This window comes from Meleagris gallopavo, chromosome 6, assembly GCF_000146605.3.
Source record: "Meleagris gallopavo isolate NT-WF06-2002-E0010 breed Aviagen turkey brand Nicholas breeding stock chromosome 6, Turkey_5.1, whole genome shotgun sequence".
Lineage (NCBI taxonomy): Eukaryota > Metazoa > Chordata > Aves > Galliformes > Phasianidae > Meleagris > Meleagris gallopavo.
In genome coordinates this window covers 35,181,258-35,199,297 of record NC_015016.2, presented here as the reverse complement: position 1 = coordinate 35,199,297, position 18,040 = coordinate 35,181,258, and the positions used below count along the sequence as shown (strand labels likewise).

The following is an 18,040-nucleotide window of genomic DNA, read 5'->3' as shown; positions in this document are numbered from 1 at the left end:
GGCCACTCATGAATAAAAGCTGCCAGATTTCAAGATAGGGGAGAGATGACCTATGTTTTTCCAAATAAAAGGTCAACAGAAATTTTTAGCATGGGAAGAACACCGTGGTTTTTCTCCATACTCCTTCTTAGAAGTGATAGTTTATTTTCTGCTTAAATATATGCGTGCGTGTATGTGTGTATGTTCACCACGGACTGTACACCCAACATAGAAATTTTCTATGGCGTTTGGCAAAGTTGAAAGTTACTCAAAGGATTATATCCTGGGAAACATCAGGCAACCATAATAATAGGGAGAGTTGTCATACTTGCATGTAATAAAACGTGGGTGGAGAACATCTGGCACTGGCAGATTTTCTAATTCACATCCTTAACCATATACTTCAGCAAGGAACTCATGAGAAAAAGTAAGTTGAGGAAAGCAAGATGGGAAATAGGTATAATAGGTATTACAGTTGCCTGTGAGAAAATTTGACCCATGGACCCGCAACCTGACTTCCACGAAGAGAACATTTTCCCTAGGTTTAACATATGGTCTGGAACAAAGATCTCAGAAATGGGAGCAAATAACGTGGAATGGGGTTTTTTTCACTCATTTAGTGTCCCTTTTGCCTTTCTCAGCTAGTCTTGTGGCACATGACTGGCAAAGTCCTCTTGCACTAACTGTAAGGGAGCAGAGTAGGCTTTAGCTCAGCAGCCTGTAAAATGATGAAGCCCAGATGAAGTTCTGTACAAAATTTGCAGAGATACATGATCAACAGTTAAGTAAGATGCAGACAGTTGTGAAGAGAAGCTGCAAGGAGAATTACAGTTTCTACCAGCCCCGTTTAAGGAGATAGGGTAGATCTTCCAAGGAGATGCTACACCTGATATCTATTTGTAAATTCTGAAGTTGGTTAGCTGCTCACAATTTAGATAAAATTTTGTCTGAGCTTTTATTGGCATGTATAGAAATGATGAGACATCAAGTTATGTAACAAAACACCTCTCATTCCAATAGTGCAGGTAGACATTAGGTTGCTCAAGCATCTTCTGGCGGGACTGCATCATTCCCTTACAGTACCTTACTGAGTTACTCAAACGAGAGTGTGCCACAAGGGGAACCTAGTTACAGTAATCCTCTCTGGTTTAACCTGTCTTCTGGGGAGATTTTGGGATCTAAAAGTGTTCTTCCTCTACATTTGAAACATGAAAGCTAAATATTGTATTCACCAAAGCTATATATTTGTTTAAAAATAGCTTTTCTGAAATTTTAAGTTCTTATCGATCCTGCTGTTATCTGTGTTCTCTATGTAGAGAACCAGAAAGCTACATATACTTAATTTGGCAGCTGCTCTCACAGACATGCTGCATAGACTCAGATGCACACAAAACCATCTTTGAATAAGTAACATCTGTAATGTTATATCTACTCTGGTTAATGAATAGAAAGGCATTAGATCTCCTGAGTGCTTGAATACTGCAATCATGTCACAACTGATCTTTATTGTTTCAGCTGATTATTTACCTCATTTTCTCATGATTGTCTTAAGCTGGCTTCTTTATAAATTACATCTTGCTATTAACAAGAGTCATTAATTACCCCTACAGAAGGCATGTGTCTGCAGAGGGAGATATTGCACTTGCAAGTTCTGCTTTATCCAACTTTTTCTAAAATGGTTTTCTTCTGCCATTTCAGAGCAAGTTCCAAGGATGATCCAGAAACTACTATTTTTATCAATAATATTTCAGAACTTATTATGTGAACTCCTGAGGTTTGCATGCAGGCTATTAAAAGCAAATCATTTAAAATGCAATTATTTTCAGGAATGAGAAGAAAACTCTTCTAGACCCAACAGTTTGGACTAGAAACTCAATGTCTCTTCAAGACAGATAAATGAATATTGTACATAACAGACTGATCATGACGAAAAGAGTACTAAATTCTGAAGTATGAATCAATTGGGAACTGGGAACAGACTGAGAGTTGTTGCAATGCATGTACTTCCTCACTGCTATTTTAAATATCCAGCCTCAAGAAAGATCTGACAGAACAGGTAAATTTAATCATAGTCATAGCATGATTCAGTTTAGAAGGGACCTTAAAACCGATGCAATTCCAGCGTCACAGCCATGGGCATGGTTGTCACCCACCAGCTCAGGCTGCCCAGGGTCCCGTCCAACCTGGCCTTGAGTGTCTCCAAGGATGGAGCACCCACAGCTTCTCTGGGCAGCCTGTGCCACTCTCTCAGTAAAGAATTTCCACCGAACATCTAATCAAAGTCTTCTCTTAGTTTAAAGCCATTCCCCCTTGTCCTGTCACTATCTGACTGTGTAAAAAGTTAGTTCCTTTACTGCTTGTAAGCTCCCATTAAGTACTGGAAGGTCACAATGAGGTGTCCCCAGAGCCTTCTCTTCTACAAGGTGAACAAGACGAGCTCTCTCAGACTTTCTTCATAGGAGAGGTGCTCCAGCCCTTTGTTCATCATGATCCTCCTCTGGACCCTCCCAAACAGCTCTGCAGCATTCTTTTGCCGGGGGCCCCAGGCCTGGACTCACTGCTGCAAATGGGACCTTACAAGGGGAGAATGAAGGGGGACAATCACCTCCCAGGATATTGTAGGTCTTCTGGATTGCAAGTGCACATTGCTAATTTATGCTGAGCTTTTCATCCACCAAAAATATGATTTAGTATTATATGCTTTACACAAATGCTCTTTGCATACTAATACCACCATAGAACAATATAGTAGGGACCTTCAGAAGTACTTTAGGCTCCAGGAGATAGTATTAGGCACCAGAACTTTCTCCAAGAGCACAGAAAAGCAGACATACATGTAGGATCCATCCCTTCCTGCAGCAAAGCCTGCACCCTCAGGCAGGTCTGCAGTTGTTTCTTCCATTTCAGGGTTCAATAGTATCCAACACCATACGTCTACTGGAACGAGAGGATTTCCCTTAGGAAAGCATGTAATAAAACAGTCAGTTGTGTACAGTCTAGTCTCCAAAGCTATGTGGGATCCCTAGCTCCTTCTCCTTTCTCCCTAGGTCTCCTTAGCTGTAGTGATTGGAGCCTGATATCAGTTGAATAAAATATTTCTGGGGTTAGGCAGTTGCTAAACAGAGATTTGCTTGGGGAGCTGTACCTCAGTCTGCTAGAGCTAAGCCTGAACTACTTCTGTTGGTCTACATTAAAGCTTGGTGTGAGGAGCAGAAGGGATTATAAAAATTATAACAGTGGAAATGTTACAACAGTAAGCATGAAAGAAGCAGTAGTGCATCCTCACCCATTTTGCAACTGAAGGCAAAAGCAATGAAAGATTAGAAAGACTGAAAGTCTTTCTTAGATTGGGATTTTTTAAGTGAAGATGCTCTGAAGGGAATGTGACTCCTTGCACAAAGCAGCAGGAAGAAGATCCATGCAGAAGACATCTCTTTTAAAGAAAGAAATTCTGTTCAGCAGAAAGTATCTCACTGTTGAAATGCTTGACCCATTAAGTCATCAGTCCATGTGGTGAAGCCAAATCACATGGATGTTAACAGACTAACAGACTAAACAAAGCTATCTGTGACAAAATAAAGGATAAGTAGGCCACTGCAATTCTAATGTGAGAGACAAATTCAAAGTTGCAGAGATATTTAAAACACAGCAGAAAGCATGTTTTTCTAATCCAAGTATCTAATAAGTTCTGGAAGAATAAAGCATGCAATTGAAAACACATGCCAAACTGAATGTGAGGCTATAAGGGGAAGGATGTTGTAGCAACAGTGCTTGCAGTAACGCTGGAGAGAACTGACACAGCACAAAGGTGCTGGCACTGCTCTTCAATAGGAAATTGCACATGTGAAAATGCAGCTGCAAGATGAAGTTCTGCTAATGAAACAGAAGTTTTACTGAGTTTCTTAATTAGATCTACACTGGTAGATTCTATGGCAGATTTGTTTCAGGCATTGGAAAGAAACGGGTAAAAAGTGAATTACAAATAGATATTGGAGCTGAATACAACAAAACCACAGCAAGCACTGTGCCCGAGGTTAAAATTGAAAGCTCTGCATATTTCAAATAACAAGATCAAAACGAGCCCATTTGGCAAAGCCACTTTGGCCTGCCTGCTAACAGATAGAAGTGTTGGAATCATGGAATGAAAAGTCCCAAGTGTGCTTGATTGAAGGGCAGTCTGCAAATGCAGATGATCAAATCGAATAGATAACCTATCTATGAGATTGAATTCTAGACTTCCTTTCAAAGAATTAACATGCAACATTGAAGAATACAGGGTGTATTAAAGGCGTTTAGAAATCCTTGTAATACTGAGGCAGTTTCAAAGAGTTTGGGGAAAAAAGAAAAAAAAAAAACAGCATACCAAATTTAAAATGAGTAGTTGCTTCCAGGCAGAGCCGCAGAAGGACTAATGTAAGATGCAACCAGCAAAGAATGAGGAGATGACAAAACAACTTATTGCCATCAAAAGCATTTTTTTGTCTGCTTAATTAAGGAAGAATAAGTCCTGTTAAAAGGATCTGCCTTTTTCTTTTCTTTTAATGATAATATACTTGGTTGGCAAAGATCTCTACATTTCTTTAGCAGACTCAGAATGCCTTTTGATTTTATCCAGATTCTGATGTAAAAAGCAATATTATTTGAATGTAACACATATTAAGTGGGCAGAAAACCAGAGAACTAATAGATCAGCATGGGAGACAGTCCTAACCTAAAGGGAAAATGCTATCACAGAACCTCCAGCAGCTTTCCTAAAGATTACCACTGCTCTTTACTTTTATCAATATTGAGGTGGGGGGATGATGGAAAAGAATGCACATATCTTTGAATTTAAATAAATTGTAAGGATGCCTCGCTTTGACAAAATTACCAGGGTCACGTGGTAAATGGCCACACACCTAATTCTGCATTTGATTTTGTCACAGAATGTGGATGTGGGGCAGCCTGTGTTTGAAAAGGTTTAAACCTTCAAAGGATTAGGAGAGAATCACAACCATGAATTCTGTATGGGAACTGCTGAATCACAGCCTGAACCTCTGATTGATCACCTGAGGCGAGCAATGAGTCAGCCACGGGAGCACAGGTGAATTGCCTTCACCTGTGTTGCTGGAAGGGGCGGAGCCTGGCTGCACCTCTCCTAGACCCATTTAAGAGCTGACTGCCTGCAGGGATGAGCCTCTTTCTGGAGATCCCTCCTTTGGAGTTATACACCAAGTCCAGGACAGGGGTAAGCACTCTATCTATTCTATTTTATTTTTTTAATGTAATAACCTGCTTAGCTGAACTCTCTTGTACGTTTCATAATTGTAACATCTGTATATTCATTGATTATACAAATTCCCAAAGCAATGTGGTAGCTCATAGGAGTAAGTGAAATGGAAGTAGTAAGTACAGAGGTATTTTTAAATATTATTTAACACAAGTTGAATAATAAAATATAATCTTCACGTGTAAAAGATACAGACAAATTGTGAAAGTAGTTGGAAAAACCTTAAAAGAAGAAACAAAAATTCAATTTAAGATTTGTTTTATTGCATTCATATACCATTGCTTCTAATTAGTCATTGCTAAACATTGTACTGAAAGTCTCCGTGATGACGTGGCTAAAAGCTTTGGGAAATGAAAAAGTTGCCAGAAAATGGCTTGCACTGAAATAGGCTGAGATCAACAAGTCACATGGGGTCGTAGCTAAACCAGATGCCTAATGCCGTAGGATTTCCAAAGCATGTAGAGATTTTAAAAATCACAACTTGGTATCTGCAGGATTGCAAGCAGCCAGTACAACAAGGAAGTCACCAAAATGGGTGCATTAAAAAACAAGAGTTAATGCATGATATAAGCAAAAATGTTTGTGAAAGTTTTCTGGAAGTGTTTGCTCTGATATTGACTGCAATTAGTGGCAGGGGGTTAAAGAAAGGCTTTGGGGCTATGAGAGGGAAGCAAAAGGAAAGGCCAGATGAATATCCATAAAAACTTTTGGAGATCTTTCCACAGTTACACATTACAAAAAGCAGAATATATGACGTCAACTTGGGACTTTGCTTCTGGTATGAAGCTGAGCATTTGCTTTGGTGATGGTGTGATATGCCAGTAGGAGAGAGGCTGTGTGAATAGTGTGTCCCAGCCATGAGAGAGTGGCTGGACATTAGCTAGGACAGCAGGAGTAAATTAGTACAGTGACCCCAGGGAAGGCCACTAAAGATAGAAACATGTTTCCAGCTGCAAATATGGTTTAATAAATGACAAACCTTCAACCAATGTGACAAAGAACGTGAAGAAAATGGGCGCTTCAGATTCCTCTACCAGAGCAGAAGGGTGTGTGAGTAATGTAGGAAAGGAGCAGGAAATTCTCACTTGGGAAAAGCATCATTAGTGTCTGATGTGCATGTGAACAGAGCTTCACGCTTAGATTATAAACAGTGAGTGGAAGGAGGGAAGACAATTTGGTAATTAAAACTCTTGGCTAGAAGGGCTCAAATACACATGAATTGATGTAATGACTAAAAAATACCAAGGATGCAAATAGGAGTGTGTCACAAAGTGCCAAATCAAACCTGAGAATGGGGTGAACTCCCTCTTAAACATTTGTCTGCTATGTCTAGGAATAAAAGTAGTAACATCTGGACAAATGCACAGCAGTACATGTGCTGTTCTATTATCTTATGCAGGTAGCAGTAAGCCATCACTGTTAGCCTCTAGAAATTGTAGACAATTGTCCAACTTGGCAAGTATGCTGTCTAGCATGGAAAAAAAGAAAAAAATTATTTCTTGAACCTTGTTATGATAGATAAATTTCTAGGCTGGAAACTGATAGGTGGCTGGAGACTGGAAATTACATTGAATGTGAGCGATTCTGAGCAATATCTGTATGTGGGGCAGCTTTTTGAGTACAGAACACTACTAAGAGAGAACAAAGTGGTAGCAAATAATTTAAGGGAAAAGATCACTGTGCAACATGCAGAGAGACCTGCAGTAAATAGCAATTAGTATAGATTAAAAATCCTAAAACATAGAAAGCTGAGAAGGGAAGATAAAGAGAAGAGGAAAATTTCAAGGGTGATGTTCATAAGAGCAGTAAGAAAAAGGTTGAATTTATACAAAAAATAAAAAATAAAAATAAATCCTATCAACTGATACTAGCTGGATGTTTTAATTTGTATTTGGAAAGCAGAGTGACATTACAAAAAAAAAAAAGATGAAGTACTTTTAATGAGGTTATTAACTGAAGAGGTTGTTAAACAATACCTAATGGAATAGAGAGATAATCAGCAAATTTGCAGTTTTTGAAGAAGAGACTGGGGAGAAATCTGATGTTTATTTGCAAGAAATCCTGGAATACTGGTGGAATTCCAAAAGGGGTTTTTGCTTCTATTTTGTTGTTCTACTTCTATTCAGAAGGATAGAAAGAGGTGACCTAGTACCTGGGCTGATTAGCATGAGGCCAATGTAAAAGAAAATAAAAACAAAGCTGACATGGTGTTAGTTTTCCTAAAGAACAAAGGAAAGGTGTAAAAGGAAAGGTGAGTCAACAATCTTTAGGAAAAATAGGTCTTAACATTGTACATTTGACTTACTTTGAGATTATGGGTTGAGTTTATAGATGTCTCAGCATAGGCTTTGTCAGGAAGTTAGCACACAACATTCAAATCTTATTGTACATTGTCGCTGTATTGTACAGTGTCCCTGATTAGTAGGTTTGTCAAACAAAGAATTGAATTAATGATCACTAAGAGGAGCTGCCAGCGTTGAAAGCACTGTGATGTGGGACTGCTGCAAACAAGAAGTATGTTCATGTCCACTGTTGACCAAATGTGCATCAAGGGTTTGTGTATGTAGCACCATATAGACCTTACAGACTGGGGAAAACATCCTAGAAGACAGAGATGGAGAAAAGCAAGATCATACTGGAGAAATGTGAGAACACAAGGTCCCATTGCAGTGCTGCAGAAATGCTTTCAGATGAGCGCAGTTCTTGGCTGCCTGTACAGGAAATGTTAACTAGAAATAAAAGACGAAACATGAATGACAGACTACTGCTGGAACAGATGCTAAGTACTCTCATACACGCTTAAAAAGGAGACTGTAAAATTGGGGATGGTGTAGAGGAAAGCCTCACCTAGAGATCAATGACTGAACAAAGTCCTCTCGCTGATAGGCCACACAAATCTGGTTTGCTCAGGTTGTCAGAGCAAAGGCAGCATGGTGGGTTTACTACAGCATGCAAAATTCTTCCATGGAAAATACAGGGAAATAAAAGTTTAGTCATTTAGCAAGCAGAACTGAAGGATAAAATGCCAAATGTTTTTTTTTAATCAGAAAAAAGCAAGGTAGGGTCTCTTTTTCCTGAACTACTCTGTTTGCTTTTGCCAGTGAGAGTGAGTTGTAGTTGGCATATAATACCAAGATTCCTCACATGCTGATATGCTAGATCACATCAGGCACCTGTTTCAAAACTTTTACTGTCAAATGCATCATAATAAATAAGTTGGGAAAAATGTAACAGTTTGTGATGTACAGACCAAGTTGTAGGTTTTTCTAGATTTAAACTGGCAATTCATAAAATTGTAGCAAATATGGGAAATGATGCATCAGAAGCATATTTAAAAAGCATCAGTACGAGAAAATAACAACAACTCTGATTTCTGTTGGTATGGAAGATTGCAGTAGACATGACTCAAGTAGCACCCCTTGCTGAAGGGGCAGTTATGCCAAAGTGAAATGATGTGCACGCAGATGCTCAGCTTTACCTCTTCTCGCCAATAAGAGGCTGCTGTGAGAATCATGTTCCTGAATAAAAAGTGATTAGATCTACTAGAGTTGACATTTTTGCCCTTGTTGGAGTTATACAGTGGTGATACGAAGGCATGCGCCATAGTGTAGAAGTGTTACCCTAGCCAACTACTTAGATACTGAGAAGTATAGAATCAGACCTAGGAGTACCTTCTGTCTGGCAAAATACCTGGGAACAAACTTTGTATTAGGTATGGGCATCTTATGAGCTACTTAATGTGCCAAAGTTGTATGATGCTGCTGATCATCATTTGCTTCAAATCTCAACTGATATTTGGGTTTGGCTGGAGAGTACTGGGCAGGAGAATACCACTAGATATTGCCTGCACTACTAGGCAGCTCAACAGTGAGAATCAGTACAGTACCAATGTCTCTCATTCCCACACACAGACCTCGAGATCCAGAAGCAGATTCCCATAGGTGGATGTGGAGCAACTTTAGAAAATGAAAGTCGCGTTGCTCTTTTTCCTGCCCATCTTGCACTACCAGCCTAGAAATACTTGCACCCATTATTTGAGATATAATGGTTTTCAGTTGGCATCTTATAGTACAAAAATCAGTAGCTGTGTCAAAGACATGGATATGAACTGCCCTGTTGACAGGGGATTGATTGGGGAACTATAACTAATGATGTGATAGAAGTTAGATTTGTTAAAATGTGCCTCATGGCTGCAGGAGTAAGTGCCTTGTTATTAGATTCGGTTCCTCAGTACTGCAAAAGCATAGTTGTTGCAAAAGCTTGCCTTTGTGACACAAATGGCATGCAGGCTTGAAGGTGGGAAGTTGAGTGCCAGAACAGAGAGAGAGAAGGGAATGGGATAGTGCACTCTTATGTTCTTGTATCTTGTAAGCAAGTGTTAGTGGGCAGCAATGTACTGCTCGGGGCTGAGAATGTCTGAGACACTCGGGCTTTTCCTCTCATCCAAATCCGCACTACCACCAAACAAGGAATGCATTAGGAACATCATCTGGCTGAGCACTCTCCTGCCTCTGGAATAGGTCCCAGCCACATTACAGCTGGCTGCAAGGGAAGTATAAACATTGACAAACCTAGGTTTTTTCCTTTCTTTTTTTCCTTCTCTTTTCTGTATGATTTTCTACTTAATTTGTAGTAGCTGTCAGAAGAGGCAAGTCTGTGCTCCTTTCTAGCTGAAGGTTTAGTAAACCAGACCTTCTGGTTTTGGATTAAATTTTATTTCAGGTCAGGTCATTCGTGGAAAGTGGTTTTGGAACCTATGACTCAATGTCTCCGCATTAGAGAAAACTTCCCTCCCTAAAGTACACAGACTTGAGTAAATGTTAGAATAATTGTAATTCATTCCCAGGAGTGATTCGCAGTCTATGTGAGTACAAGGCCACATATTAATTGTGTGGACCCCGTAATAGTTACTTTATTTGTTCTGCAATTCATCTCGAATCCTGCAGCGCAACAGCAGTAAGCAAACTCTCCTAAGGAAGGAAAAATGTGTTTTGGGGTTAGTTAGGACTTTCAGAATCTGGTCAGAGACAAACAAGGCGGAAAGTACAACTGTCACAGGATGGAATCAAGTGGCATTTTCAGGCTGGGACTTCTGGTGGAAATGGATGACGTCTCTGGGTCTGCTTCTGGGGGCCAACTGTAAAGGATATCTCTGCTGTAATATTGTATTGCTGCTTGAGATGCGTGTGGCAAAAAGGCAGTACTTCAAAGCAGGAAGACAAAATGCTGAAGAGGAAATAAAATAGTTCACCTTAAAAATATCGATCAGAAATGTTTCCCTGCAGAAACCTGATGGCTGTGCTTCGAGATGTACCCAGGCACTGGGAATGGATGGCACCAGAGGCAGCCTCGGGCTGGCCACATTCCCTGGAGACACCTGAGAAGTCAGCACCACTTTCCGTTCTCCTAAATTTATTTCCTTATTCATCAAAAGTCTCATCTTCCTCTGCCTTCATAAGATTTCTTTTTCCTTAAAATGCTTTATGGGTACTCGGGGGGGGGGAAGAAAGGAAAAGAAAGAGTTGCACCAAGGTGAGCTTCCAGTGACAGCTGTCTTTTATTCCTCCTGTTTTTCTTAGCACAGCCCTTCTGAGGGTGCTTGTCAAGAACGAACTTCCTCCCCCCTGACTCTTCGTTTCTCTTTCAGAGCGACTTCTGATCTCAGAAATGTATTTCGTATGTTTGATGGATGAAGCGATCAATTTCTTTTTCGACTGAGTGTTTTTGATTAGGAATATATTGTCGGCGGTTCTTTCTCCCTGTCCATCTGTGTATTTTGTTTTCTTTCCTCCTCCCCCAAGGTAAATCCAGAGCGTCGTAATGGGATCTATGTATACAGTATGTGGCATTTAAATAAAACGTTTTATCAAGCATCTTTAAATCTGCACTCAGCCTCATTTAACCTCTAAAATTACTCTTAACAGACGACCTTCATTAGCCAAATTGGAAGGAACGTGTTCTCTGTTTTAAACAGCGCCGATGAACACCCTTCCTCCTCTGAAGCAGAAGGGGGATGTGATGCGGGATGCAGCCACCACCGCACTGCTCGGGCACGGCGTGTCCGTTAGCATACGGCCCCGCGGGACGGCTTGCAGCGCTTGATCCGCTCGCAGGGGTGCGGGATCCGTGCCCCCAGCCGAGAGATGCCCTCGTTGCCTCGTGAGCGGGCAGAGCTTGCTGAGCGAGCGCTCGCCGTCCACGCTCCCGGGTTGCCTGTCCCAGAGGACGCCAATTAAAGGCACTAATTGGACAGCAATACATCAAAGTCCGCCGCTGAGATCGGCTTCTCCGAGCTCCGGGGGTCCTGCGGGCAGGCTTTTGTTGTAGAGAACAGCGATGCTCCGAGTTCCTGGGTCGATACACGGCCACGTGTGCACCCACCCGCCCCAATTCCCTGTGTCTTCCCCGGGGTGGATGCCGACCCCCGGCCCCGCTCCCCTTTGGGACAAGATGCGGGAAAACCTCACCCCGGGGCCGGCTCCGCACACACCCTCCCCGGGAAGAGAGGCGCGGGGCAGGAGCGGTCCCTCTCACAGCCCGAGCACCGTCCGGTGGCTGCCTTCCCCGTGCCTTGGCAGCGGGTGTCCGTTTGAGCTCCCGCTTTGGGCAGCAGCCTGGGTCCCTCGTTCCGAAGGGTTTTAGGGTTTCAGGCTCATCTGTATCTGTGAGTCTTCAAAAGGGCAGAAGGGAAAAAGGACAGAGCACTCGATGCGGAGCTGATGGAGGGGATGGTGTTGGGCGGTTGTCCCCTTTCCGCCCTCCCTGCAGCTCCCTTCCTCCCTCCGAGGATGTGCCGGGAGCGAGGAGGCGGCTCATCATTTACTGCCCACGGAGGCATTTGTTTTTCATTTTGCGAACGCTTCCCTTTAAGTAATTGTTCCTGTTAAGAGCGTGTACCTTTCACCGGGCTCTGCCGCACTATAAATAATCCCGATGAAGATGCAAGGATATGACTTTCACAAGATTGGACAATTGATTAAAACTGTGACCTGCAATTGCGAATAATCTTGGAAGGCTATTTAAACAGATGAAGGCCTAAATTGTCTTGCTTGTATCTGAATTAATTTCTCATTCATCATCATTATGGAGTGATTGGTTCTATTCAGGCTCTGCAGCCTGCTGGAACGAAACTGGATTTAAATGAGACTGTAACACAATTTAAATGCTCTCCGGCTTTAACGAGGCCAATCGAGCAGCTGCAATAAATACAAATATTTTTCTAAACAGCCTTGTTTTAAATAATTACATAATACTTTCATGTGATGTTCTTAAGTGGTAATTTCTTTCTCTCAAATCCCAGGCACTCCTTCCAAGAAGGGCAGCGGGGAAAAGCACTTTGCCTGCTTGCTTTGTGTCTGTGTACGTTCACGCGATGCATCGATGGTGATTCTTTAACGCGGGTTGTGTAAATATTGATGTCAACCCGGGTTGGGTGGGGACACACTCAGTTTGACTGGGGAGAAAAAAAAAAGAAAAAAAAGAAAAATAAAGAAAAGAAAAAAATGGGAAAAAAAATGAGTGGAAAATTGTGGTGATTTCTTTGCTTTCTTGTTTGAAAGCAGGGAATGAGAGAATTAGAGAAAGCTTGGCGAAAACGGGGAGCTGCCCCATACAGGATCTGCCCGTCCACGGGACAGCGCTCAGAGCCTCCGCGGGCGCGGAGGGGACGCGAAAATGAGCAGCGAGAGGGGAGCGGGGAACAAACGGGGGGTCGGGAGCGAAGGGATGAAGCGAAAGGACGTGGGAGTCGCGTCCCACGCAGGAACCTGATGCTCCCGAACGGAGCCGTTTGTGGTAGGACGCTCCGACTCACCCCGGCGGTTCGGTACCCTGGGTGACAGCATCGTGAGCTGCGGGACCCGGCCTCGGGGTGACATATGGCGGAGGGTGTTCGCAGGGGCAGTAAAATTAAGTGGCCGTGCGAGCGGGAGAAGAATAGGAAACAAAAGGATCCTTCGGATACACGAGTCAAAAGCTAAGGGTGCCGCACGCCTTGCTGCAGGTGCTGGCAAACGACCTAACAACCGAGCAGAAAATGGGAAAGATGGAGAGCCGATTTTCTAATGATTTGGGCGCTGGAGGAAAGAATAGTGCTAGGAAAGCAGATCCGGTCCCGTTTAATCATACAGCCTTAATAAAAACGTATGGTCTGAGACGGGGACGTAAGCGGCAGTCTCGGCGCTATCTCACTTAATGGCACAAAAGGTGACATAAAACACAACAGAGATGGGCTGAGCGGAGCCGAAGGGGGCTGAGTGATTTGATGGTAACGGAGCAATTTAATGCGCGAGTTACAGCACCGCTCCTCGGGATCGTTTAGGCTTAACCCATTCTCCAGAGCTCATCTTCTTCCTCTCGCGGTCCTTTTTTTATTGGTATTATTATTATTCAGTTGTTTAAAATGAGCATTATCCCAAACATATGCAGTGCAATCAGCTCGGTCACACTTACAAGAACACGCTTTAATAAGGCAATCAATCAAACGCTAACAAGGCGGGGAAGGCCTTTCGGAGCCGAATTGGGCTGGCTGGGGAGCGGAGCCCGTGAGGCACACGGGGCAACCGAAGGCAGCCCAGAGCCCGGCGGTGACACGGGGGTGTCCGCAGGGCCCGGCCCGGCCCAGCACCTCAGCGATCGGGGGTCTCAACCTCGGCCACAGGAGGAGCCGAGAGGCGGCGGGGGAGTCGGGGGGGGAGGAGGGCCGAGGGCAGAGCCGCTGCCCTCCCGGTGGGTGCCCCGCGTGTGGCCGAGAGCGATGCCCCGCGTAGGGCCGTGGGCACCACCTCCGGCGGCGAAAGCGTTAATGGCCCCGGCCCCACGCAGCAAAAGGAAAATTTCATTATGAAGTAATGAGTAATTCCTCCCGGCGAGATGTATTGTTATATCTTCCACTTCAATTTAGGAGCACAGCGGCTCAATTACCTAGAAAATACAGTCAATTAAAGGCTGCTGATTGGACACGAGGACGGATCATCGATCTTGTACTTTCCAATATCGCTCCAGACACCTCATTTTCCCTCCCCTATTAACTGAAAATACTCTCGGCATTACTGAGACCCGGAGCCTATTTACCTGTCGCAGGCAATCTCTGCCCTGTGACCGAGCCGCAGAGAAATTCACTGCCACCCTCCGTGCCGCAGCCCCTCCGGGCACGACGGCCGGGGGATGCAGGAGCCGCGGGTGCGGGGTGACCGTGCTCGGTGCGTGCCCCAGCGCGGGGACTGTCCCCTTTACCCACAGAGGTGGTGCGGAGTGGCTACGTTCCCCCTCACACGCACATCACGCACCCCCATCTATATAAAATATGTGTATTTGACGCACATGTATATGCGTGTATATATATTTTAATACGTATATTTGTACGTGTATATATACATATAGCCCCCTAGCTCACTGTGCATTGCAACCCGTTGCATCCCAGAAGAGGTGACCGTGCCCTGCGATGGCAGCAGGTGCCTCTGCCAGGCCGGAAGGACTCGGCCACTCAGGACCCCCGCGGTTTTACTTGGTGGCACTCCGACCCACCCGATGCCGCCTGTCCCCGGCGTTGCCAGGGCTTCTGGGTCTCTCCTTAGCTCCTGTCTTACCGAACTTTTTTTTTTTTTTCTGGAGCGTGCTAAAAGGCAAAGTCGGGGGGGGGAGGGGGGAGGGAAGCCAAGATTTTCCCTAGCTCTGCCCTTGGACGCTGTTTACGGTTGTTATTTCCAGAGAGTGGGGGGAGGGGAGTCTATTTGCGAGTGTCCAAAAAGGGCCATCAGTTTCCATGTCCATGAGGACATCTCGCTCAGAGAGGGAGAAACAATCTGCCCTTAATGATTTAAAGATGATGACTTTGGATCCGTTTTGTAACAAAAATTATAAACAATTTTTGATTGGAAAAATACATCCTGGCACGCCCGTATCTCTCTCCTGCTTTCCATCCACTGCAGCGAAGAGCTGCTATGTGCTCCCTGCGCTGAGGACAGAGCGACAACGAACCAGAGGGTCCTTAGCAGCTGAACGCACAGCGGATAGCGGAGGTGTCAGCCCGACTCGGTTCGGCCAACTCTTGTCCTCCTGCTTGGCGAACCGCAACTGTTAGAAACCGCACGGAGTGAAATTCGTCTTAAGCAAAGCTTTGTTGGTTGTTTTTTGTTGCCTTTTTTTTTCTTTTTTTTTTTTTTTAAACAAGCGCAATAAAAATGTGGATGATGTGTTGTTTAAATGTGCCTGTCAGCATTGCAATTGGTGGTGGTACTGTGGTGGTACTGTGTTTTGTTCCGACACGGTAACAAATGATGACGGTCTTTGGGCTATTTAAAAATACAGTCAAATAAACAAATTCTGTTTTGGAAGGAACTTCAGCCCAGCTCGGTGTGCGTGTTTGCTTTCAGAACTGTAGGCTGACGGAAACCCGAGCAAAAGCGATGATGCTACCTCCTTCCGAAATACCTGAAGGGGAAAGGGGAGGGGATGCGGAAGAAATCCTCCTCCAGAAGGAAGAGAGCAGTGTGAAGGGCACATACAGATGCAAAGAGCAGGGGTGGGGAAGGAGATAAAAAACAGCACTTGAAATGTAAAAAAAAAGGGAGGGGGAGGGGGGGATGGGAAAGAGCCGCATCCAGAAGTCAGTGAGTGAACTGAAGGCAGTACAAAGGAAGGGAAATCGCCTTTGCTCCAATTTACAGACTGGTGATTGTCTGAAGAAGTGCTGCTCCCTGTCACCTAATCTCTTCCCTTGGCGGCTTGTTAGCGTTTGGCACGGGGGCTCTGCTCACGGAGCATTATACATTCGATATTCAAAAACCCTTCTTACATATACATCAGTTGCTAATTTCGTCGGTGTGTGCACATTTCAGCGACTGATAATAGGACGTTGTTATTTAAAGGACAAATAGCTCTGACCCGTAGAGAAGCAGCAGCTCGTGGGTTTTTTTTGTTGTTGTTTTTTTATCCCTGCCAATTCCAGTCTACCTCTTAAAACTAAAAGTTGGAATGAAGGAGGAGACGCGGTGCTACAATTCTGCTCAAAGCGAAGGAGGAGACAAGGAACAGTAAAGAATGCAATTAAATCACGATAGCAATGTACAGAATGTCAGGTTTTTTCTTTATGGTAAAGCATTGTTCTTCTCTATAGAAATTACTGGATAATACTATTGAGTTGCAATCCTGAAACCTTTTGGTTTTGCTGTTTGATTGTTGGTTTTATTTTCTGAACGCCCCGGTAGATCGCAGCTTTGCGTTCTTCATGCGCACCAGCCATTTCGTTATCGAGATAATGTTTCTTTCAAGTATTTCAGATTTCCCTTCTCAGTCCCATAGCTCTGTGCATAAGGTCGGTTGCTGTAACCCGCAGAAGTTCTGGCCCCGATAGTAAGTCCGTCAATCGACAAGAAAGTCCCCGCTCATCTCTGTGCTTTACTGAAATGTGTTTCATTCAGGTAGATCTTGTTTCTCCTCCGTGCCTAAAACCCTTCTCCGAGATAAATCACTGCTCGTCCCTGTTCTTTTTTTTTTTCCCCCCCCCGTGTATGTAATCTTTCAAGTACTGAGTTTATTTTTAGTTCTTTTTTTTTCTTCTTTTTTTCTTTTTCTTTTTCTTTTTTTTTTTCCCATAGGTGTCCACTTCTGGGGAGAGAACACGATTAAATAAACATCGACCGTACGTACATTAACTCGAAGAGCACCCGGGAAAGGGGCGAATTATTGAACAACCCTGAGACGAAGCTTTATCTCGTTAAAGGTACTTCTTCCCTCTGGTCCATGGAAACCGAGGTGGCTTTGCTCAGCACCGAGGGGGTGAAAGTGAGGAAGGAGTCCGTCCTGGTGGTGGCCGAGCAGGTAAAGTCTGACCCGGCGGGTCTCTGTGCCAACCCGTTGGACGGGCTGCCGTGGCACGCCAGGCACGAGCAGGGGCTGCCACCGGCGCTGCCGAGTCCATGGCTCGGGGCGGGGTACAGAGAGGGGTGCCTGAAGGCGCAGAGCAGCTCCGGCCGCGGGTACGGGTGGGACAGGACGCGGAAGGTGTCCAGCGGCCGCAGCGGGGTGCTGAAGGGAGCGGCGGCCGAGGCCGAGGTGGCCCCGATGCCCATGTGAGAGTAGTAGGGCAGGGGCAGGTGGGATGGGAAGGGGTAGGGCAGGTTGCCGGTGGCGGCCGCGTGGCTCATCATGTAGGTGTAGAACGCCGGGTCCGCCGGGTGCGGCCAGGTCATGGCCAGGCGCTGCCGCTTGTCCTTCATCCGCCGGTTCTGGAACCACACCTGCGGAGAGAGGGGAGGCCACAGCCGTCACCCGCCGCCACGGCGCATCTCCCGTCTCCTTGCGCGGCCGAGCCCCGGGATCGCTCCCCGTGGCCGAGCCGACACCGGTCACGATCCCCGCTCCTTGAAGGGATCGCTTAAAGCGCTGTAAATCCTGACAGAGACCCAATGGGGTTGGCTCGTTAGACTGCTTATCTCCCTTTCTTCCTACCGGGGCTCGTCCCTCTGGGCAAACCGACCACTCTGCCTCTTGCAGACAGAATTACCTGGGATTCCTTTCTTTCTTTTTTTTTTTTAATTATTGTTATTATTATGTTGTGCAAATGTTACAGCAAATAGCAAAGCAGAGCGGGGAAAAAAGAGATTCTAGTGCCCTCCTATTCCCTCCCTCGATAGCCGAGAGAGTTTTGGATCGGGCTGAGGGGAAGATTAGCTATAATCCAGTGGGGAGAGACCAGCTTAGCGGTGCTGGCTGGGATGGCCCCGGAGCCGCGTCTTTCCCCTCCCCCCGCAATGCCGCATGCTGCGGGGTGCGGGCAGGGCCGGGAGAGGG

At 44.8% G+C, this 18,040-nt stretch overlaps 1 protein-coding gene and 1 long non-coding RNA gene across 2 annotated transcripts; one reads left to right on the top strand and one right to left on the bottom strand.

Annotated features, from left to right (window-relative positions):
- The first annotated feature begins 5,163 nt into the window (after positions 1–5,163).
- LOC109368415 lies at positions 5,164–12,703 on the top strand. Its single transcript, XR_002116414.1, has 3 exons — positions 5,164–5,206; positions 10,896–11,049; positions 11,173–12,703. It is a non-coding gene; the product is annotated as an uncharacterized LOC109368415 (long non-coding RNA).
- A 4,150-nt stretch (positions 12,704–16,853) lies between these two features.
- On the bottom strand, positions 16,854–17,514 carry EVX1 (even-skipped homeobox 1; the record flags this gene model as incomplete). The annotated part of the gene is made up of 1 exon (XM_010712857.2): positions 16,854–17,514. A coding segment is annotated over one exon (558 nt), but the record flags the coding sequence as incomplete, so codon positions are not given.
- Between the last annotated feature and the right edge of the window lie 526 nt (positions 17,515–18,040).